This window comes from Trematomus bernacchii, unplaced genomic scaffold (genome assembly GCF_902827165.1).
Source record: "Trematomus bernacchii unplaced genomic scaffold, fTreBer1.1, whole genome shotgun sequence".
Classification (NCBI taxonomy): domain Eukaryota; kingdom Metazoa; phylum Chordata; class Actinopteri; order Perciformes; family Nototheniidae; genus Trematomus; species Trematomus bernacchii.
The window spans coordinates 1,278,023-1,302,499 of record NW_022987589.1 but is presented as its reverse complement, the minus strand read 5'-3'; the positions used below and the strand labels follow the sequence as shown (position 1 = coordinate 1,302,499).

General features: G+C 40.2%; 1 protein-coding gene across 1 annotated transcript in view; it reads right to left on the bottom strand.

Moving 5' to 3' along the window:
* Positions 1-491: 491 nt before the first annotated feature.
* Positions 492-24,477, bottom strand: part of LOC117481351 (alpha-actinin-1-like) — a gene marked incomplete at its 3' end in the record, with an annotated part of 43,772 nt that continues 19,786 nt past the window's right edge. The window contains 6 exon segments of the mRNA XM_034129005.1: positions 492-573; positions 1,262-1,340; positions 2,364-2,451; positions 3,317-3,403; positions 9,947-10,066; positions 12,090-12,204. Of these exon segments, the coding sequence (XP_033984896.1) occupies positions 492-573; positions 1,262-1,340; positions 2,364-2,451; positions 3,317-3,403; positions 9,947-10,066; positions 12,090-12,204 (571 nt within the window).

Below are 24,477 nucleotides of genomic sequence, written 5' to 3'. Positions count from 1 at the left end.
ATGTGATGATGATGTGATGATGATGTGATGATGTGATGATGTGAGGATGTGATGATGTGATGATGTGATGATGGGATGATGTGATGATGTGATGATGTGAGGATGGGATTTGCAAAAACACAGAAATTAATCAGCAGAAAATACACTTTCACGTTTCAGGATACATTAAATATGAATGAAGATGTGCCTTCAATGTGTTCAATGCATACTTCGAATCTTCCTGCCACTAGGGGTCTCTAAATCAAAACTCAAGTATAGAGAGCTGCAGGAATGAGTCCTAAAACGGAGATATGAGTCAGCATTTCAGCACTGCAGGAATGTGTAGAAACAACGTGCAGCTCTTCCGTGTTCACACCTCTGCAGAGCGCGGTAATCACTGTCAGGTGTTATAGAAGATGTCTGGTCTCTTTCACTTCTTGGAGGGAATACTTTGGTATTTTAATGCAGGTTAAAGTCAGTTTTTTCTCATCATTGTTTGACTGTTTGCTCACCTTCTGCGTCCAACATCTTGGGGATGTCCAGGTATTTCTCAGCGACGTCGAAGGCCGTGTTCAGGTTGGTCATCGGGTCGTCCTGAGAAACAGCAGATATAAAACCAAGATTTCCCCCTGGAACCATCGCTGATGGAGTTCTATTTCTACTAGTTCTATTTTTTAAGATTTTTGCCACTTCAATCGCATATCAAACATACAGCTCAACGTGTGCTGGAATAACTGAGGAGGAGTGTGTGTGTGTGTGTGTGTGTGTGTGTGTGTGTGTGTGTGTATGTGTGTGTGTGTGTTCCTGTGTGTGTGTGTGTGTGTGTGTATGTGTATGTGTGTGTGTGTGTGTGTGTTCCTGTGTGTGTGTGTGTGTATGTGTGTGTGTGTGTATGTGTGTTCCTGTGTGTGTGTGTGTGTTACTGTGTGTGTGTGTGTTCCTGTGTGTGTGTGTGTGTGTGTGTGTGTGTGTGTGTGTGTGTGTGTGTTACTGTGTGTGTGTGTGTATGTATATGTGTGTGTGTGTGTGTGTGTGTGTGTGTGTGAGAGAGAGTGTGTGGGTGTGTGTGTGTGTGTGTGTGTGTGTTCCTGTGTGTGTGTGTGTGTATGTGTGTGTTCCTGTGTGTGTGTGTGTGTGTGTGTGTGTGTGTATGTAATGTGTATGTGTGTGTGTGTTCCTGTGTGTGTGTGTGTGTGTGTGTGTGTGTGTGTGTGTGTGTGTGTGTCTTCTCTATATGTTTATCACATATAATATGTAATATATAAAATCATAACTGGCTCACCTTTCGCAGTTTTGCGTAATCGATGAGTTCTGGACGGTGTCGATGAATGAGTGCACAGAAACCCAACCCGTCTTTCCAGCTGAAACAGAGAGACATGTGTGATGAGGGTGAAACATAATGACCGGAGGAAAGAAGAGAGGAATTTCACTTCTTTCCCTATTTCTCTTTCCCTTTTAGAGATGCTGCCTTCAGGGTCAGACTATGAACATACGTCATCCCTGCAGGAGGGGTGGCATTATGTTTCCTCTCATCTCCTGACTGATGTCCACTTCAAAGTCCTCTCTCCTCTCATGACCTCCTCTCCTCTCTCCTCATGACCTACCCTACTCTACCTCCTCTCTCCTCTTTCATCTTCATCTGAGGATCACAGCGTCTTCTCTCAATAATGCAACACACACAGATCCTGTGACGTAAAACTGAGGGATAAATAACCCACTGTGGGGATATAAGGCTAAATCCTATTGGTCAGTATTTCCAGACAACTGACACAATGACTATCATCACTATTGTTTTTATTTATTGTAGTACAATGTTTTTTACTTTCCCTTTTTATTTTTGTAGATTTATATTTAGACTTTTTCATTTTATATTTTTACTCCACAATTTCACTTAAAGGTGGGGAAGGTAAGTTTGAGAAACCGGCTCGAGATACACTTTTTGTTATATTCCATGGAATGCTCTTAACATCCCGATAGCAATGAATATCTTAAGTGCTTTGACAAAAAATCCATAAAAAAATGTCATCTGTGGAAGCCGTGGTACTGTAAAAAGCACAACCAATCAGAGGAGGGGCTCTATAAGGAAGTGGCAGATTTGTTCCGGCTGTGTATTTTCAAATTCTAGCGCACTCGAGCTGGTTTCTCCAAAATGACCTACCCCACCTTTAATACTGTATGTTTTATAAATATTTGTATTCAATTTCAATTTTTACTGCACATTTTAAATGTATTATTGCAAATGTTTCTTCTTACAGTTATATAAATATTCCTATTTTATCTTATTCTATTTTATTTATTCTAAAACGGAGCAACAAACCCAATCTTCCCGGGATAAATAAAGTATCCTGATGTTTCTGTTGATGCTCATTGTGTGTGTTCCTCACCTGATGTGGAAGTTTTGGATGTTGACGTTCTTGTAGGGCGCCGTCTTCCTCTGACACCACAGCAGCAGCCCCTCTTTGGCAGACGTCTCTGTGGAGAAACGCAGGCTTTTATTCTGAAAAACCCTGGCTTTTATTATGAAAAACTCTCACTAATCCCTGTTTACAGCTGGGTTAAAGGGAGGTGAATGGAAAGTGTTTCTACTTATCCAGAGGAGTCTATTATACGTTGTTGTGCCCAAACATTTAAATGAAATACTTAAAAACTCCCAGCGCTGGAATCTGAAGCCGAGCAAATCACAGCTGATCACTCCTGACATTTAAATTGGATTACTCAGTAAGTGCATTATATGTGTTCAGCGAGGAGAGGTACTGGTCTGTCTGGAGAGCAAAAGAGCAGTGTGTGAAACATTCATATTGTAATCAGCATGCATTACATACAGTATGTGATATATGTGCAGTCTATTCACTCAATGAGAGAAGGGACAGTGAGTCAATGAGAAGCGCTTTCACATGCAAATGAGGACAGAGAGCAGCTCTTTACAATAACAGGAGTGAACAAGAAGCGTGTGGCAATGATCCACACACACACACACACACACACACACACACACACACACACACACACACACAACAGCACACACACACACACACACACACACACACACACACACACACACACACACACACACACACACACACACACACAACACACACACACACACACACACACACACACACACACACACACACACACACACACACACACACACACACCCACACACACACACACACACACACACACACACACACACACACATACACACCACACACACACACACACACACCACACACACACACACACACACACACACACACACACACACACACCACACACACACACACACACACACACACACACACACACACACACACACACACACACACACACACACCTTCCACAGAAATGTCTTGGATGGCGAAGCGGAGGATTATGGTCCAGATCATTCCCAGGGTCATCTTAGCGTTGCCATCTACGATCTCTGAAAGACGAACACAAAAAGAACTATTTAAAATTCAGAGTTTATACTTTTTTACATAAACCCTGGAAAGATGTATTTGTAGTTTTACAAGTAGAAAGTTGTTAGTGTTAAGGTTTTTTTCGGAAATGCTCTTAGTGTCGCAATCCTGGTATACCATTTGTGTCCAAACTTGTAAAGAAATGTTGCTGAATTTGTACGAACAAAACAGATAACAAATGACAAACAGTGCAGAACACCCACTGGGCTTCAACAGGTAAAACTAAGGTGCCTTAAAACAGTTGTTTCTAAAAAATATTAAGACGTTTGTGAAAGGATATGCTTTACACTGAAATATATAATAAATACTGTTGTTGAAACTAAAGTTTAATGCCTAGAAGTCTTAGAAAATGTCACAAATAAGTGTTGGTAGTTGGCTTCTGATCTTGCATATTTAGTTCAATAACATTTTAATTTGATGACCCTGTGTGTGCACGTTAACATATTCAGTGTACGTTTGTTTTTCTCGTTATAATTTCACTTGAAACTGTAATGCCCATTTTGCACAAAATACTTTGAATTTGTCCAGGATTTAATTCACACAGGAGGACACAGGAAAAGGCTTTTCATAACAGCTATGAGATAAACCCATGAATATGAAACAGTCCTGAAGACAAGAACATTTTGGCACTAATTCAACATGAAATCTTGGAAACATTGTTATTCACACAGGCTGTGTTTACTGCTGGAGAAATAACACAGTGAGTAATAACAGTTTTTTAATAGTTTTTCTGCATGTTCCTTGATTAAAATGAACTCTACATTGTTTATTTTCACTATAATCTCTTAATTGTTTGGCGCTTTGGCAACGCTGTCCCCGCTCCATTCATGCATCTGAATCCTATTGAGCTCTAATCTCTTCTGAATGAAACGTGCAATGATTCAGTTCGATAATTGGACTCGTTAGGCTGTCAGTCAGCGATGTGTGTGTATGTGTATGTGTATGTGTATGTGTATGTGTATGTGTATGTGTGTGTGTATGTGTGTGTGTATGTGTGTGTGTATGTATGTGTGTGTGTGTGTGTGTGCAGACAGAGGCTGTGAATGAACTCCTCTCTGCAATGTCGATAATGAAAATCCCCTCAACATGTCACCCTGTTTGCTCGCCTTCAACAATCATTCGCTTCTCCCTCTAATCCAATCGGGCGCAGGGGACGAGCTACCCCCACCCTCCCCCCTACACACACACACACACACACACACACCCTCTTCTTCCCCAGTGCAACATGGCTCTGTCTGAACATGTAACACACCGTGAAGAGCGGCTCGGATTGAATTAAGAAGCAGAAAGAAGCTGCAGATCCATGTTGAGATTAGCCCTGACGAACATGACTGATCAACGTGGGGGGGGGGGGGAATGACACACACACACAAATCCTGCTAATTCCCTTTGAAACGTCACCCCCCTAACCCCCCCCTTCTTCTTTTATCCCAAACCCACAACAAACTCCTATATATATATATATATATATATACACTTTAAGTATATTTTGATGATAATACTTTTCTACTTGTACTTGAGTAACATTTTGAATGCAGGACTTTTACTGTAACAGAGTATTCCTACACTCTGGTACTTCTACTTTTACTCAAGTACAAGATCTGAGTACTTCTACTTTTACTCAAGTACCAGATCTGAGTACTTCTACTTTTACTCAAGTACCAGATCTGAGTACTTCTACTTTTACTCAAGTACCAGATCTGAGTACTTCTACTTTTACTCAAGTACCAGATCTGAGTACTTCTCCCACCTCTGATGAATTCAGATTTTTCAAGAACCTGCTTTTGGTTGGACAGAAATCTAAACTTTAAACACCACATTGAAGTTCTAACTAAGAAATTGAAATTCACTCTTGGCTTCCTTTACAGACTTAAACGTTGTTTTTCAACTTCTTCCCGTAAAAGGTTGGTCTCTGGCTTATTCCTGTCCCAGCTTGACTACGGTGATACAATCTATAGATTTGCCTGTCCCACTGTTTTGGCCAAACCTGACCCACTCTACCATGCTGCACTGCGATACATATCAAATGCACCCTATAGGACTCATCATTGCACACTGTATAGCCTAACTGGATGGTCCTCACTTAGTATGCGTGGGATGCAGCAATGTTTTTTATTATTGTACAAAGCCATTTTAGGAAAGCTTCCACTGTATATATGTGCCAGATTTGCTCCAGTTTGTGACTCTTACCTCAGAACCAGTGCCTGGATACGGTTCCAGGTTCCTGCTATGCGGAAAAATTAGTATTTTTTATTATGGTCCTTGGTCTTGGAATGACCTTCAATCAAGCCTCAAACTGATGGCACTTGTCCCTATAGCCTGTTTTAAATTGAAGTTGTCTGAGGTCCTTACCACCAGCTGCTCTTGCAGTAATAAGTAGTGTACCTTTCTTACTCTCCCAAATGTGCTCAATGTAGTGACTGCTTTTCGTCTTTTGTTTACTTAGTTGTGTTCTCTGTATTTTACATGTCTCTGTAATGTGTAAGAACGTGTAACGTTGCTGCCTTCTTGGCCAGGTCAACATTGTAAATGAGATTTTGTCTCAATGTTTTCACCTGGTTAAATAAAGGTTAAATCAAATAAAATCATGTATTTATTTTGGCATCCTTTTGATCCATTTTTTTTCAATAAAATCACAGAAAAAAGTGACTATATTTGGCTTGAATCACTCCAGTAAAACAGAATGTAACATTAATTAAATTTAAAAAAAATTGTAATTAAATAAAAAAGATAAATAATAAATAAATAACAAATGAATTAATAAATAAAAAAATAATAAAATAGTCCCAGGGTTGAAGGCTAACGGCAGGGAGCAGAGATCCGCTCCACCAGGAGGGATCTCAGGAGATAATCTGTCTGGAATGCCGGTCTGGTTTAAGAGCTTTTCTTCCGACTCTTGTGCAAGAAAAATAATCTCCATGTTTGGTCATTTTTTTTGTCTTATTTTCTTAAAACAAATGTAGAAGATCTTCTGTAAGATCACTCTAATAACTCCTTACACATCTTTGATCTACAGAAGATTAAATGACCACTGTCTCAGATGTCTTCTTTGATAGCAGATCTATTCATTTTAGCTTCATCAGAAAGTTTTTTAAAGACATTTATTTTGGCTCTGGAAAACGTGACAAGCATTATTTAATACTTTAGTGATTTTATAGATTACATTTACGCTACAGATTATTTGGTTATTAAAATATAGTCCTGAATAGTTACATTTTTCATTTATTCTAGGGCAACTATCAGCCTTAGTTTTGACTTCTTACAGCTTGGTATGGCTTCAGATTTTTCAATAGTATTGCCAACACGGCACCTGAGTTTCAGTAACAATACTAACACGATATTTGCCTTAAGATATAAAACAACAGTGCATTCTTTACACATAAACGTAGCTTTTTAAGCAAACTAAAGAATACACACTTGTGATGATCTGTTCAAAGACTAAGTTAACAATACTACAGTTTTTCTATGTATCAACCCCAACTTTAAGTGACGTTTTACATGACATGTTACTTGTTAGATGCTTTTATCCAAAGCGACTTACATACTCAATACTGTGGACAATCCCCACAGGAGCAATTTGGGGTGAAGTGTCTTGCCCAGGGACACAACGACATGCTGACTGCAGTGGGGTTTGAACCTGTGACCCCATGATCTACGCACAACCCACTGCGCTACCCGTCCCCTGTTTGAACTGTATAGAAATGTAAGTTGGTACAAGAAAATGTTGGATACTGTCAACACAATCAAGACACTGACCGGCACTTTAGAAAGTTTTGGAAGCAGGGTGATTTGTATTTGGAAAAACATGATATTGCCCTACTTGTTTTAAAAGTTCATAATAGTTTAAAACTCACCATCAGACAGTAATGAATTCATAAATATGGATTTCTGCAGCGTGGGCGTTAAAACCCACACAGTGAATCATGAGGTAAAATATGTGAAATCATTATTTCATCGATCTGAGTTTCATGGAGATGTAGCAGGATTATGCATCAGTCAGCTGATTTTATTTCACACAGTTTAGGGTTTTAAAACATTTCCTAACCAAGGATATATTCCAACCAGGGTTTCCGCTAGGATCTTTTCTTGCCGGTCAAATGTCCGGAAAGAATTTATTTTATCGGACAAATTTGAAACTTACCGGTCATGTTTCAATAATAATAATAAGAATTGTGTGGCAGAGTTTCCGTTAGCAGGTAATTACCGGACTATGACCGGATACGCTGATGTTTAAAACTCAGTTAATGGGAGTCATTTTTATATTGCTTCAGTTTATAATCGTAACAGATCGAAAAGTTCAGATTCATTTTTCAATAAATCTCTCTCTCTCTCTCTCAGCCCGTCAGTTTCTGATGCAGCTCGCTAAACAGTGGGCGGGGCTTCAGGTGATCATGCAGAGCTGCGTGTCTCCGTCTGACTCAGCAGCTGATCTGATCTCTCTCTCTCTCGTTTATGTCCATATCGATCAGATCCAGCTCTCCTGATCGGCCTTTATAGAGCACCGATCAAACTATTAAGAGTGAATATCGGCCGATAATGATCGGCTGCCAATCGATCGGAGCATCCCGAATTATTACCGGACATTTTGACCGGCAGGTTTTTAATTTACCGGTTTTTAATAAATTTTACCAGCTAAAAACCGGTAATTACCGGCTAACGGAAACCCTGATTCCAACGTGTGTGTGTCAGGCACAGAGACACAGAGAGGTTAAACGCCGGGGTCAGAGGTCAGATCCCCTGTGTGTTTAACATGGATTCACTCATTTGCCAGGTTTATGTTATTTAAAGGGTCAACGCTTCCCTGTTTTACTCCAACATGCAGAGGTGTCTGGACATTATGTGCTGAAGCGTTAAGAGGTCTGCTTCGGAAATCTCTGTTTCCATCTCAATAAAGCGGGAATAGAGAAACTCTTAGTCAAGCAACACTTAAATGTTATTGACTAATAGATTAGTATAAATTAAAGGGGCCCTCTCAGCGAACACAGGGATTTTAGCCTTTGCAGACCATTTACATACACTAAGACCTATAGAACACACTGCAGGATTAGAATAGGGCTCCTTTAAGTTTCTCCACCGAAAAACATGCAAAAGCCTGACTTTAAATCTTGTGTTTATCAAGTATCTTGGAAATAAGTCTGCATGAAAAAAGCATTAAAATATAACTAATTATTTATAGAAATCTTAGTTGAATGAGCTCGAAATGACCAGTTTGTCAATTCATTTACTTAAGGGAGGAACCCTATTAAAAAAGGGTATACAAAAGACATTTATCAACAGTTTTTATTGGGACTATTTATTTGGTAGAAAGTAGTTCCAGCAGGTTTTGGTTACAGTCAAGTTAGTGGAGGTTTCTGAGCACAACATTTCTTGAAAGACAATTTCCTGCAAAGTTTTTCAAAAATATCATATTTCAATGCTTTGAGCAACACAATGAAAAGTGTTGTTCTGGGGCGATACAAATACCTCAAACCTATAATATCTGCATGGCTAAATACCAAGAGGGATCAGCAGGAAAACATGCATTTTGTTTGAGCTGATCCTTTAAGAGCCTGTAAACATTCTTGACTCCTGCAGCACACATTTGAAACTCCAGAGGAAGTGTGTGAGGGGTGTGTGTGTGTGTGTGTGTGTGTGTGTGTGTGTGTGTGTGTGTGTGTGTGTGTGTGTGTGTGTGTGTGTGTGTGTGTGTGTGTGTGTGTGAGATATAAAGACAGACAGACAGTGAGTGTTTACTCTTCTCTCCAGCTATTGACTAAACAACGAGCAGCCCTGAGGGGTTTTGCTGATCCCGAGATCTCAGAGAACGCAGCAGAGCGTCTAGGATCTCATTAAAGAGCTCAGCGGACAGCGGCGCTGCCATGGTAACCACAGCGGGGCGGTTTATATACACAGCTATTTACAGGAGAGGAACTGGTGATACGGTGGCCCTGAAGGTCAAAACTCAAAATCAAGTTGACTGAAAGTGTTTATAAAATGTTTTTACATTATTTTTGGTCCTAAGTATTTGTGTTTTTTATTATGTTATTTGTAATATTGTTGTGAATTTTTTTGTGTTTTTTAAATGTTATTTTCAGATTTCTTTTGTATTTCTTTTTTATGTTATTTTCTGGTAGTTGTTTGGTATTTTTTAAATAATACTTTCTGATTCTATTTTTTTATATTTTCTGAAATGTTTGTTTAAAAAAAAAAGTGAAATGGTCTTTTTGTGTTTTACTGTCTAAGTGGTTGTATATTTAGTGGTGTTTTACTGTTAACTGTTGTATATTTTTCAGAAATGTTATTACTGTTTTTTTAAATATCTTGACATTATGTTTGAAAAATAAATCACAATATGTATTTTTTTAATTTTGTGAAATCTTTTTTAAATGTTGAGATTTGCCTTTGGGCCTAATTGAAATCAAACGGTGACACTGAGATGTAAACACACTTCCTGTGAGGTCAGGTGACGGTGATCTCCTCTCTGAGATTCATAGAGAGAGAGATCCACAGAGAGATCCTCCACTCACCCTCGGCTCCGATGGACACCAGCTTCACTCCTTTGCCGGTGATGAAGTTGAGCGCTTTGTTGACGTTGGAGATCTTGTGGACTCTCATCTTGCCTCTCTCTGGTTTGGCCAAGCGTTCACCTGCAGAGGAAAACACACAGACAGAGAGGATCATGGGTAAGTCTGGCAGTTTCTCATTTAAAATAAATAACTTTTTATAAGATAAGTGGTGCCAAAATCAAAGACATTTCCCATTTGCATTTCATACCAAGTCAATGCAAAGAGGAAGATTTTGAACCTGCATTAAGCGAATACTCGTTTACACAAATTATTAATTTATTCCTATTATTGCACAAGTTCAAATGTTCACCTTAAGTAAGACATTTGTGGGAAGCTATGTTGCAAATGGCTGTCAGCGTTGAGATTTTCCTGGCGTTGTTGAATCATAAAATACTCAAAAAAGGTTATTGATAAAGTCACAATTGACAAAAATATGAAACGTGTTAAATGCTGTTTGAGTTATTTCATCTTCAAGTAACAAAGTTTGTAGATATCTGTGTATTAACTTAGTCATTGGTAGTTTAAATTACATTATGTTGAGTGTTGTTAGTGTAGCTACAGTGTTAGCATAGCCCTGATTCATCCAAACTGCATTAAGAAAGCATTTTAAAAGTCTTTCGACAGACCTGGCAAAGCATGAATCAGACTTTTTACAAATTAGTATCATGATGTAGTTATTTCGGCCTCCTTTTGATCCATTTTATTGCAATTAAAACCAAGCAAACTCTGTTTATTTAGGTAAATACTGCTGTAATAGAGCAGATGAATTCAGCTGTGTGAAGTTACGTGAATGTGACAGAATAGAAATGATCCCGAGGTTAAACTTGCATGAGAAAGGTTTGGTATTAAGGTTACAGGTTTTGCTTGTGCACAACTTTCCTCATTATGAGTAAAACTGTTTTAACATAACGTGATATTTCTTGTTTTAAAAGCATTAGTTTGGCATTTTTGGCAGTACTATTTTTCGCCTCCTTGCAGAGAGTCAGGGTGTTTTTCAATGTCGAGGAAGGCTCCTCCAGAGCCACTATTTCAAGGATGCTACGTCATCGAGTCCCGCCGAAGGACTGTTCCAATGTCCAGGATCCTTGGAATTCTACCGAGCCCGGCGTCCTTCGGTGCGGGAAATTTCGAGGCTGCACATGTGTATCCTCCGCGGTCTTAAAATCCCCACAATGCTTTGCGCACGGACCAATTTCCAAAATCTTTGGCAGAAATCGCGCTCCATTTAAGGCGGGGCCTCGCATATGACGCACACCTGCACACCTGATAGCCTGTTCCACTAGGGCTGTGCAATTAATCGTTTTTTTAATCGCAATTACGATTTTCGCCTGCCACAATTACAAAAACAACATAATCGAAAAAAACGATTATTTTGCTTTGCTTGGTTGTGACATATTTGATCTAATTTATTTTATAGTCTAATTTATTTATCATATTTATATATGTTTAGTAGCTTGTTGAAGTGCGCTCCAAAATATTTGTTGATCTTTTTTATTGGTATTTATTATTTTGATATTATTTATGTAAATGTAAATATAAATGTATCATTTATTTTATTTATTGGTTTTTCAGTTGAATTATACGTTCAGGGTAATCAACAGTTAAACAGATACTGTTCAAATTATTATTTTAATTTGTTTTAAAGTTCAATAAATTGACGTTTTCAAAGTCAATGAATAATCGTATTTAATAATCGTGATATCAATTATTGACCAAAAATAATCGTGATTATGATTTTTGCCATAATCGCACAGCATTCTTCGTTTTCCGAGGCTAGGAAGGATTCTTGCCTCGCTTCTGAAGGAAGTGACTCGGAGGTACATGTGCTACCAAGCAAGCGTCCTTGACATTGAGAAACACCCTTAGATTAGAAGAAGCATATCACTACTGCCCAATATCAACTTGAAAATACATAATAGTACAACAAATTAAGATGTTTTGACTTCACTGTAATGGACACAGACGTTAGGTTTGGATCTAAAACCTAACGTCTTCTTCTAACTTTCAGCAAATATTTCCCCAAAAGTCAAACTGCTCCTGATTTCCAGACTCAGCAGGGGACCGTTCTGTTCCCAGTAATCCTGTTAAGTAAACTTCTGATTACCTGAGATGACCTCCAGCAGCAGCATGAGCTTCAGTCCGTCCCGGAAGTCCTCCTCGATGTTGTCGATCTGCGTTCCTGCTTTCCTCAGGTGGGAGTTACACCACGCTGTGAATGTCTGCGGAAACAAGAGAACAAATAGCATCAATTACTGTCTTTGTGGACATTTAATCAAACACTGTACGTGTCTCTCAGCAGGCCATGGTGTTGAAGTGTTCAGCAACTTTGATTGTGATGCTAACAGAGTCTCTGTATGTCAGCTAGCATCGCAGTTTTAGACTTTCACAAACCAGCATCATGAATATGATATTTAGGCATCCTTCTGATCCATATATCGCAATTAGATCAGGGGAAAATGTGTTTATTTAAGGTTCGTACCACTGTAGTAAACCAGAATTGAATGTGTAAAAACACAAATGGTCCCGCAGATTGAGTTGAATCTCACTTTATGGTCCACTCCCTACAGTCAAAATGGTGGCAACGCTAACAAAAAACCAGGATTTATTCATCTCGTATCGTTCCCAACTTCCTAATAATGTGTGTATATGAATGATATATATGTATAAACTTAATCTGCAAGTACTCCCTTTCTAAATAAGACGAAACTTCTCTACCAATATCATTTTTTGACACAACAAAGGCCAAAATGTGTCCAAAAACAGACGACGTACAGTAAGGCTATTTTTTTGTATTTTGCTACTGAAGCAGTCGACGATGTCTAACAGTGAATACAAGAGGTTTTTCAAACACATTTAATCAGAGCAACCAAGACAGGTCCTTGAGCATACAGTCATTACTCAACACAAAACATATTAGGCTTTTGGGTCCAGTAGTAGGCTAAACAATATTAGCTTTAAACAGATCGATGGATACACACAACGGCCCAGACACACAACCAAACTGGGAGATAATGAGTACAACTAAGGAGATACTTTACTAGTTGTCAACTCATGGTGACGTATGATAAAAAAAGGTCAAATTCACTGGGATTCATCCTCTGAAAACCATGAATGTCTGTACAAAATGTCATGGCAATCCATCTAATAATTGTTGAGAGTGGTGGACCAACATCTAACAGAGCAGCAGATGGCTGTGGTTAGCGCTCATGCTAACATCTCAAATCAGTGTTGAATGTGTGTTGGCGAGACACTGAATCGCTGCCAGCACGGTGTGTGTTGTTTTGTATCTGCACCAGACCTGTTGACTAATAAAACATGCTTCCTGTTGCTTTATTCACACACTCCCACCCTTTCCCTGCCATGCTAACAAGTGTGTGTGCAGCTCTGTCCACACACTGGAGCTTTGTAAACTGTCTACAGTAGGTGTAGCGTGTCTCGGATTCTCCAGCTTGCAAACATGCTAACGGAAAACATCTGGAGCCGGATACAAGCCGCCCAAACAGGGGCTGGCATGACGAGCCATGCACCCTGCAGTGAACGCCTCTTTATGGGTTCCAGGGGTTAATTACACCCTGAAACTCCATGTTTCCACCCGAGGACCTGCAGGAGCACAGCCTGGCGTTTATGAAAGCCCGCACTGTCCTCTCGCTGGCTAACGTCGAACAAAAGCCACTTAAAAGCCACCAGTTTGGCACACTTGTGGAACTTCCTCCATGAGATCAGTCTTTAAAAATAAAGTGGCATGAGGTTTGCACGGCTATCAATAAAGAGCAGAGCCTGGTTTCAGATGTGTGCTGGCATGTGGTGGAGTAAAAAGGATCCTGCAGAAGATTATTATATGGTGTTTTATCTGCACCGGTTAGCGCAGCGCTGGATATTTATGTGCAGACACACGCCCAAGATGTTCTGTATTTCTCTGAAGTTTGCCATGATTTAATGCAAGCTCCAACAGGCACATAGATATTTCAATTAGGCCTGATCAATAGTGCCTTTAGAGGCCTGCCAAGGACTTAAACTGTTAGGCCAGGAGCTGCGGTGTCAGCAGTTAAAGTGAATTAGCGCCGGGCGATACGCCAAAAAATCTTCCATCACGATATCAGTCATGTAAATTTTCTGTTGTACAATATATTAATATTTCATATAAAATAACCACATTAAAAAGCCTATTTCTGTACTCTGTGTATTACCTACTCCACATAGGGAAATTAATTTCTCCTTTAACGATCTTTAGTGTACAGGTTTTATTTGTTTCCACCTCAACAATTTATTATGTTGTGCTGAGTAAGACAAACTGCAGTCATGTAAAAATGAATTGTACAGTGTTGATGTCACTGTCCACCCCAAGCCTGTTGGTAGCCAACAGTAGCCTCTAACACATTAATGTGATTAAGGACACAAAACACATGCATTTTATAAGAACATTTCCTGCAATTTAGTGATTTTAAACCATTTTAATCGGGCATTCAAGTGTCAGGGATGACATATTTTTACAGGCTGAACCTGAATGCATCATCTCCCTGGTTCAATATGATTTCTCCATGTGATTTCAGAAAAAAACATCTCTGAGTCAAACAAACGTTTATGATATTTACACGTTTAGTTCAGCAGGATAATCTCCACATATTAACACCACTGTATGATTTCTGAAGTAAAAAGCTAGTGTTAGGCTATAAAGGAACTACAGCACGGTCACATGACTTCACGTCACCACCGCTAAGCTAAAGGCGGCTAATGTTGGGCTATAAAGGAACTACAGCACGGTCACATGACTTCACGACACCACCGCTAAGCTAAAGGAGGCTAATGTTGGCTATAAAGGAACTACAGCATGGTCACATGACTTCACGTCACCACCGCTAAGCTAAAGGCGGCTAATGTTGGGCTATAAAGGAACTACAGCACGGTCACATGACTTCACGACACCACCGCTAAGCTAAAGGAGGCTAATGTTGGCTATAAAGGAACTATAGCACGGTCACATGACTTCACGTCACCACCGCTAAGCTAAAGGAGGCTAATGTTGGCTATAAAGGAACTACAGCACGGTCACATGACTTCATGTCACCACCGCTAAGCTAAAGGCGGCTAATGTTGGGCTATAAAGGAACTACAGCACGGTCACATGACTTCACGTCACCACCGCTAAGCTAAAGGCGGCTAATGTTGGGCTATAAAGGAACTACAGCACGGTCACATGACTTCACGTCACCACCGCTAAGCTAAAGGCGGCTAATGTTGGGCTATCAATGAACTACAGCACGGTCACATAACTTCACGTCACCACCGCTAAGCTAAAGGAGGCTAATGTTGGCTATAAAGGAACTATAGCACGGTCACATGACTTCACGTCACCACCGCTAAGCTAAAGGTGGCTAACGTTCGGCGTGATGACGTTTAGTCGTCTCATTTAGACCCTTGTTAGCTACCAACATTTTTAAATTCACCAGTGGGGTATTTACAGGCGTATTTTATGTCGTAGAACAAAGCGTTTAAATCTCTTCAGCTTGTGTTAACCACAGACCTTATTTCAGTCTAACGAACAAAAACACACTCAATGCATTAATCTTGCAGCTGCAGCCAGTGGAGCAATAACTCCAGGTCGTGAACCGCAGAGCGCCCCCCCCCCCCCGAACACCTGAAGGGTCAGCAGTGTTGACCAAACACTCCTCAGAGGTCATGTGACTCGCAGGTGTCTGCAGGCTGCACCGTGACCCGGAGAGTTAGCGGAGCTGCAGGAGGCTAATTCAGCCTCAGAGCCAAACTCATACCCTCCTTCCTGCACATTTAACAAGCCCACATTCCTCCTGTGAACTCCCAGACTTCTTCATGGGTCGACTCAAAAGCCTTCTGACATTTTCAGCTGTTTTTTTAATATAACTGTCTTATTTGTATCAGCTTAAAACACATTCTCCTTCGATCACACAATATATTTAGATCCTTTGTCTGTGTCCAGTTTTCAGAATTATAATAGGTATATTAAAGGTCATCGTTCTCAGTTACCCTTTGCTAAAATTTGGAGAAATGACATTTCCCTAAAAGCATTTGGGTTTCCTTTCGGTAATTTTTTGGATGCGTTGAACTACAGTAAGTGGTGGGAAAGTGGAAAGTGGAAAAAGGAACGGAAAGAGGGGCCGAAAGTCCAGCGTGGACAGAAATACTGTGAGAAACCGAACCAACAGAAAACAGCCTTTACGTAACATTTGAATATTACAGAGTATTCAGGTTACGGCAGGGCAATATGGCCACATATATATGGTAATCTAAACATGGAGTTGCACAATATGACTGCAAAGAAGCTAGAAAAAAATGCACAATATAACCACTTAAGACACAAATCGACCAGAAAGAAGTAGTAGTCATGTGTGAATTATGTGGAAGAGGCGGAGGGGTCTTTTTTTGTTTGTGTCCTACTATTGTGTAAGTATTGTGGACTGCAAGAAGAAAATACAGTCACACCAGCATTCATAACACACACTCTGCTGACCTTTACTGGAATAAAGAGCAGGAGAATCTACAATGAATGCATGAGGCTGTCGGGATTAGCTGTGACGTGAAATGTAAAACAGTTGTTGCAACTAGAACACCTACTGCAGCAAGACTGAACCAAAAATAGGACAAAGAGTTACAGAAAATCTTGACTCGAAGCAGAAAAGATGCCTTAAAGAAACACATCCAGGAAAGAGCAGGCATCATATGCTGTAATACTTCTGTAATATACATCTTCTGCACCGTGTGTGTACATTTGATTAAAACAGACTCAGTTAGGCTTGTGTGAAAGGGCCTTAAAACAGCTTCACAGACCTCAGCATGTGATGTAAACAGCTGTTACACAGTGAAAGTGTTTCTTGAAGCATCATTACCTAAAGCAGTGGAGCAGCTTCCAGGCAGCTTGCAGTATAAATACACAACTTCTCTGTGTATAGTGGGTACTGTATGTGTGATCCTGCTGTCCTCGTACAATTTGTGTCAGAGCCATATGTGCTGTGAATCTCTGAGAGCTGTGAGATTGACTCCTGCTCGCCAACAACCAGAAATATTCTCATTTAAACTCTGTCTGTTTCGCTCTGAGTGCAGCGCGTCAAAGTGAAACTGACTGCAGGCGGTTCATGAGGTTCAGGAGGATCTCCTACATAGGATATAAAAGGGAAACATTTTGATTTTTTTTCTCAGAATTCTGCCTTTTTTTCCACCATTTTATATTTTTTTCAGAAGTAAAAAGTTATTTCTCAAAATGTTTTGAGATTATAATTTAAGAATAATAAGAATTCTGACTTTCTTTGAGGATTTATAGTTTTTACTTTTTTCTAGAAATCCTGACTTTCTTCAGGACTCTGTTTTTGTCAGTTTTGATTTTTTTCTCAAAATTCAGATTTTTTTCTGTCTTTCATGATTTATACTTTTTTAAAGTTTGTTGTCGACTTTTTTATAAAAATTCGGACTTTCTTCAGAACTTAGTTTTTTTTCTGAATTTTGACCTTTTTTCTGAATTTTAACTTTTTTTCGGAGAAAAAATAAGTCAGAATTTAAAGTGGATCAATTATGCTATATTGGAAACATATATTGTAGGGCCATACCTATACAAAACATGTCTGTGAAGTTTTTTGCTTAAAATACCAAACAGATCCCCCATTGTAGCCATGCCTCATACTGCTCATACCCCTCTGTTCCAGCCCTGTTAGAGAAACGCGGATTTTGGGTCCTTAGCTTAAAGAAAATTAAAAAAGAGGAGGCGGAGCTAATGCCTGCTCAGAATGCTACCGGAGATAAAGTTAAATTCTGCTGTGATAAAACGCCATCCTGTTCTAAACCACATCAAGGATTATTTCTGAAACAGTATGGAGCTCAAATGCTTTTTCTCTTGCGGGTTTATCACAAGGCGAGTTCTTTTTTTAATTTCCTGCTTTTTAAACACATGAGCTCTCCAGTACAGGTTAGCTCTGAGTGTTAGCGAAGCTTGCTAATTGTAAACAAAGACGAGATTACGTCCAAAACACGTCAGGCATTGTTTCTGATAGCAACTTTCTGTGGGTCCACCATCCGAAATTACGTAATATCGGCAGCAAATCTGTATCAGCTCGTTGTACCCCCGGTTTTTAAAGATTTGGGTACGGAGGAAAAGAGAAAGGGTTTTATTTTCTGACGCTGCGTGAGTTCCCCGACACACATACTTATGTATAAAAGACATCAAAAAGTGAATTTTGCATGATAGGTCCCCTTTAAGTTAAAATTCAGAAAAAATATCTTTTGTTCGGATCTATAAAAAAAATGTGGCCCTAATCCTCTCCCGTATTGGAGAGCATGTGAGGTCCTGCTGATGACGTCTCTGCATTTCACAGTAAGAGTGTGCAGTCTGGTTAATACAATCTATGGCGACCTTGGGTCCCATGAAAGGCGCTATATAAATCCAAGCTATTATTATTATTATGGTTACTACTGTATTACCTGAACGAACACATGAACATTTGTAGTGTTTCCTTACTAAAGTACAGCAACCACCACCAAAGGCTGATATAACAAGCCACTACCATAAACCGTGTGGTTAAAGGGACATCAATCTCTTTTACAAGATGTCAAACTTTTATGCATCATGCACTATTATGCTCTTGACTTTGGCTCAACAACCCAAAATAAGATCCATTTACTAGAAATTCTTGAGATAAAAGCCAAAAATGATGTCCTCAAATGTCCTGTTTTCTCGACAAAGATATCCAGTTTACTGTCATAGAGAGTTAAAGTGTACAGAACAATGGCTGTATAATGATATAAACCGTTACTGTGATGTAGAATAACGTATACTGTGATGTTAGATTTATCACCCACCCCTTGCAATCACATTTAGTGTTATTTCTCCCTCTCCTCGCTCCTGTTTCTCCCCCCCTTGTTCTCTCCTCACTCCATTAATCAACCTCACTTAGGAAAATATTTCCTGCCTCTCTGCCAGCTCCATGTTAGTACAATCCTGTCTGAAACAAGCCAGCAGCCATATCTGAGCCCAGAGGAGACGAGAGGCAGAGCAGGGAGACGCTTTCAACGCCACAAAGCTTCGTGTCCCGACAAAACCCCAGAAACAGACGGAGAAAATAGAAGAAAAACATTGATATTAATGTGTTTCCAGCCTACAGAACGGTTAATAAAGCAGGAGAGAGGAATCAAACCCTCAGCATTAAAGCCTCCACGGCTCCAGCTGAGTGAGGAAGAGTTGGGGGGAATCGGGCCTCTGCAGGGAAGTGGAAGTGTCGTTTCACTGAGTTTATTTCTGCTGCTAACAGACAGAGTGAGGGTGGAAATAGTTTGTGGTGCCAGGAAAACTAAACTCCATCACCTTCCTCCTCTCATGCCCCTTTCACACCAACGCGGTTCCCGTTCTAGCTCCGTGGTAGAGCTCTTCTGGTTCGGAACCGGTTTTTCTTTTCAGCCCCCGTTTTGTTCACACCGCCCAGAGCCCGACTGGTGCTGCCGCGGCTGCGTCATGACGTCACCGTTTACATCGCTGATTTTCTCCCCAACGGCGTCGGGTCGATGATCGTGTTGCTTTTAATCATACGAAGCCAGATTAAATTAAATAACTACTTCTCAACCCTTATACTTTTCTCCAGAGTGCCGTGGTTCATTGTTTATTAATGTGTTTCAGCGGCATTTACCGACCGCTGCAGTGCTGGCTGCTCTTCAACGGGAGTTTATTCTCCCGTTAGCTCCGGGTTAGCTCACACGGCTCTAAAGTATTCACTGTCTGACTGTCACACAAGCAGCTGATACATATCCCCAGTTCCCCTTAAGTGAATGTGTGTCAGTCTGAATTGACGCTGTTTGGCATCACAACGCTGTTATGAAAGTGTCTCTGATATAAAATGGGTGATGTTAGCATAGCAACCGAAGTTAAACTGGCTGTCTTGACTACTTGTTGCTATCCTATTGTGGCATAAGCCGTTTTCTACAGGCACATTTTACCGGTGTATTTTTCATTATGATTCTACTTGTGATAGTCGGACATGACAACCTGTACAGCCCATCATATGTATTGATTCCATCCGATAGCTACTATAATACAAAACAACACGTCTGCCTGCTCTCCACAATGATCAAGAACAGCGAACGGATGGTCAAAGTAAGGTACAAATAAACAGAATCACACGAAGCCTGGTTAGTGTTGCCTGACTTTATAAAGTGTGTTTTTTTTATATAAGTGTGTGGTTGCCTTCTAGTCACTTTGCTCAGCGCTACTGCTTGTTACAACTTTCATTTGCCGTACGCGCCATAAACTGTTATTGCTCAGGTTGATCCCGCCCCTGCCCCCGCCTCCAACGTATGCGGTTCTTGCTTCTAGACCGACAATTTTTTGGTGCTTGGTAAGCACCGGTTTTCGGTGCTTAGAGCCGGCTCCGCTGCGGTGTGAACAGGAAAAACCTGTGCTTATCAGGCTCTAGCTCCGAACCGGCCCTGGAACCGCATGGTGTGAAAGGGGCATCAGACTCTCAGATGATACCAGCGAGTTCACAGAGAGCCGGATCTGAAGGGTCAGACACAGGAAGAGACATCTCCAAGTTCCCCATGAAACCCCCCAAAAAAACAGGAGTATAAATTGCAAACACAAAACAAATGTTGTGCTTCCACCCCAAGAGGGGGAGTGGTGCAGAGACATGCCTTGCTCAAGGTTGTATCAATGATACAGAAGAAGACAACTTTTCAAATGTATTTCTGTTAATAAGATTAAAAAGGACTGTTCTAGAGTTGAATAGCTGTTTCGTAGTCATCTCTGAACATGAACGTGTCCCCTCCCCCCTGGCCTAAAACTAACTAACTGTCACTCAAAGACACATATAAAGAAGAGAGTAAAAAATGACGACAAAGAGGGAAAAACACTACAGAAAAATATACAAAACGGTCATTAAAAAGTAACAAAATGGCCCCAAATATACACTCAATTACCATAAATTGACAGAAAACAGCCAAACCACCAAAATAAAGACTCATAATAACCATAAAGCAACACAAAAAGACACACAAACATCGTCTCATAATCCTTGTGTCATAACTATTTTCTGAAACATTTAAAAAGAGCTTGAATTTGGCAGAAAAATCATCTATTTTCAATAACATTACTGCAAATAGTGGATTCACGCCTGAAAAAAGGTTTTTTACAGAAGTGTTCTTCAACCCGTCTGACCAGTACACAAATGAGACTGACAAAAACAAAGTTCCTTAAAGGTGGGGGAGGTAATTTACTTCAGAAACACTTGTTATATTCCATGGAATGCTCTTAACATCCCGATAGCAATGAATATCTTAAATGCTTTGACAATAAATACATAAATAAATGTCATCTGTGGAAGCCGTAGTACTGTAAAAAGCACGACCAATCACCTGAGCCGGCCCGGCTAAAATAACTGGATGGCCTACCTGCCTGTCAGCCTTCCATCTGTGCACAAACTTATCTCGTGCCCTCATTGGTCATGTGCGCGTTCGTGTGTGTTGGAGGAGGGGCTCTGTAAGGAAGTCTGAAGGAAGGGGCAGATTTCTTTCGGCTGCGTACTTTCAAATTCTAGCGCACTCGAGCTGGTTTCTCCATTCTTACCTACCCTACCTTTAACAAAGCTGACCTTTAAATTAAGGAGAAGCAGGAACATATGAAGCTCAGCGCAAGTTCAACCAGGAAGACCGTCTTTTCTCATTCATTTACTATTTCCATGTTACTACTCTCTCTCCTCTCAATAAGTGATCGGGGGCGTCACTCCCGAGCTTAACCAATCACTTCGCTCTTTTCTCACAAGCCTATCATAGCGCTCCGCTAACCCTTTTAAATCTGCTCTCCCCCCTCTGACAGCTGTCATTTCAGGTGACTCGACGCAACCCTCCTCCACCCCCTTTCACCTCCTGTCCCTCTGGATCCAGGGTCAAGCTAAGCCCCTCCCCTTCAGACCGAACCCAACCATCCATTCACCACCACCAGTATGTAGACCCCGGGGGGTTTCATCGGATCGGTTCTCCCCTCCCGAATGATACTCCTGCACAACGGGGCCTAATCGCCAAAACTCCATTACATTCATTTGTGTATTCCTGGCAATAAATATGTATTCTTACTTCAAAACCGTCTCTCCTGATATACAGTACAATGCATGCAGGAGGCTTGAACACCACATTTTAACCCTTTCACTGGAATCTTTACTTTAAATACTTTTAACTGTAATTGTTGTGCACATTAAACCCCTCTTAAATCCTGCATAAATCTGATGTTTTATAGCAAAAAGCAGCAGAGAATACATGGTACACATTTATATTCCAGGGCGTGCAACCTATGTGCAAACCCCTTGTAATCTGCACGTTTTGTTTGGTGTTGCATTGACAATAACTCTTCTTGTAATCACCTGAAAACATCTGTTGTAACTTCAACACCTACAGCACAAGACTGACGACAGAAATGTACAGAAAACTTCAAGAAGATTGCATTAATTTTGTCCAAATATAAAGAATAACATCCTAAATAAGCTAGGGCGTTATTCATGATAGGAACCTACAATTATCCCCACCATTCATTTGATATGACTTGCATGTGTGATTCAATCAAATATAACTAATCGGTTCTAGAGAGGACAGGAGTGTGAGGTTTTAAAAGACTTAAAAAAGATATAGTTTATTGTGTAGAAATGCAGAAAAACCCCCCTGAACGATCTTCATCACTTTTTATATCAAACACACACTCTTGGCAGGAGTAAATAAAGATGATGTGATGATGATATCAGATGTGTGTAATATCCTACAAATAAAAAACCAACTGTGATCCAGAACAGACTTGAGAGGTGAACGAGGACAGAGGATGTGTTTCTGATGCAGCACAATGAGGCTCTGCAGATGTTTCTCCTGCATCTGGAAAACAGAGAGTTGAACACTCCTCAGCTGTGAGTGGGAGGTAAGAGACATGATGGTAGAGAGAAGGAAAACTACAGTCTGTGATGAAGTCTCAGACAGACGGCGGAACATATCTATATTCTTTAAGAAGCACTAATGAGCTCTGATATACAACGACAACAAAGACGCAAGAAACAACCAAAATAAAAGACAAATTATGAGACACAAAATGGTGGAGTGCACTGTAATGTAAAATGGGCCTATTATACTCATTTCCAGGTTCATATCAGTATGTAGTGTCTCTACTTTAAAGAGTCCTCTCCTGCTGATGTTCAGGTGTATATCAGTATGTCGTGTCTCTACTTTAAAGAGTCCTCTCCTGCTGATGTTCAGGTGTATATCAGTATGTAGTGTCTCTACTTTAAAGAGTCCTCTCCTGCTGATGTTCAGGTGTATATCAGTATGTCGTGTCTCTACTTTAAAGAGTCCTCTCCTGCTGATGTTCAGGTGTATATCAGTATGTAGTGTCTCTACTTTAAAGAGTCCTCTCCTGCTGATGTTCAGGTGTATATCAGTATGTAGTGTCTCTACTTTAAAGAGTCCTCTCCTGCTGATGTTCAGGTGTATATCAGTATGTAGTGTCTCTACTTTAAAGAGTCCTCTCCTGCTGATGTTCAGGTGTATATCAGTATGTAGTGTCTCTACTTTAAAGAGTCCTCTCCTGCTGATGTTCAGGTGTATATCAGTATGTAGTGTCTCTACTTTAAAGAGTCCTCTCCTGCTGATGTCCAGGTGTATATCAGTATGTAGTGTCTCTACTTTAAAGAGTCCTCTCCTGCTGATGTTCAGGTGTATATCAGTATGTAGTGTCTCTACTTTAAAGAGTCCTCTCCTGCTGATGTTCAGGTGTATATCAGTATGTAGTGTCTCTACTTTAAAGAGTCCTCTCCTGCTGATGTTCAGGTGTGTATCAGTATGTAGTGTCTCTACTTTAAAGAGTCCTCTCCTGCTGATGTTCAGGTGTATATCAGTATGTAGTGTCTCTACTTTAAAGAGTCCTCTCCTGCTGATGTTCAGGTGTATATCAGTATGTAGTGTCTCAACTTTAAAGAGTCCTCTCCTGCTGATGTTCAGGTGTGTATCAGTATGTAGTGTCTCTACTTTAAAGAGTCCTCTCCTGCTGATGTGCAGGTGTATATCAGTATGTAGTGTCTCTACTTTAAAGAGTCCTCTCTTGCTGATGTTCAGGTGTATATCAGTATGTAGTGTCTCTACTTTAAAGAGTCCTCTCTTGCTGATGTTCAGGTGTATATCAGTATGTAGTGTCTCTACTTTAAAGAGTCCTCTCTTGCTGATGTTCAGGTGTATATCAGTATGTAGTGTCTCTACTTTAAAGAGTCCTCTCCTGCTGATGTTCAGGTGTATATCAGTATGTAGTGTCTCTACTTTAAAGAGTCTAAAGCTCACTGGATACTAAGTTTGCTAAGTTACAAAACAGAAGACTTCCTCACATTAGAGCATAAACAAGCCTTTTTCAGGCATTTTGATGATGCCAATTAATTATTTCCAGATTAACTCATTTCAGATCTACAGTCTACGCAGTGTTCTGTGTTCATGCTATAGACACACTGTCCCTTTGATTGGTCCTC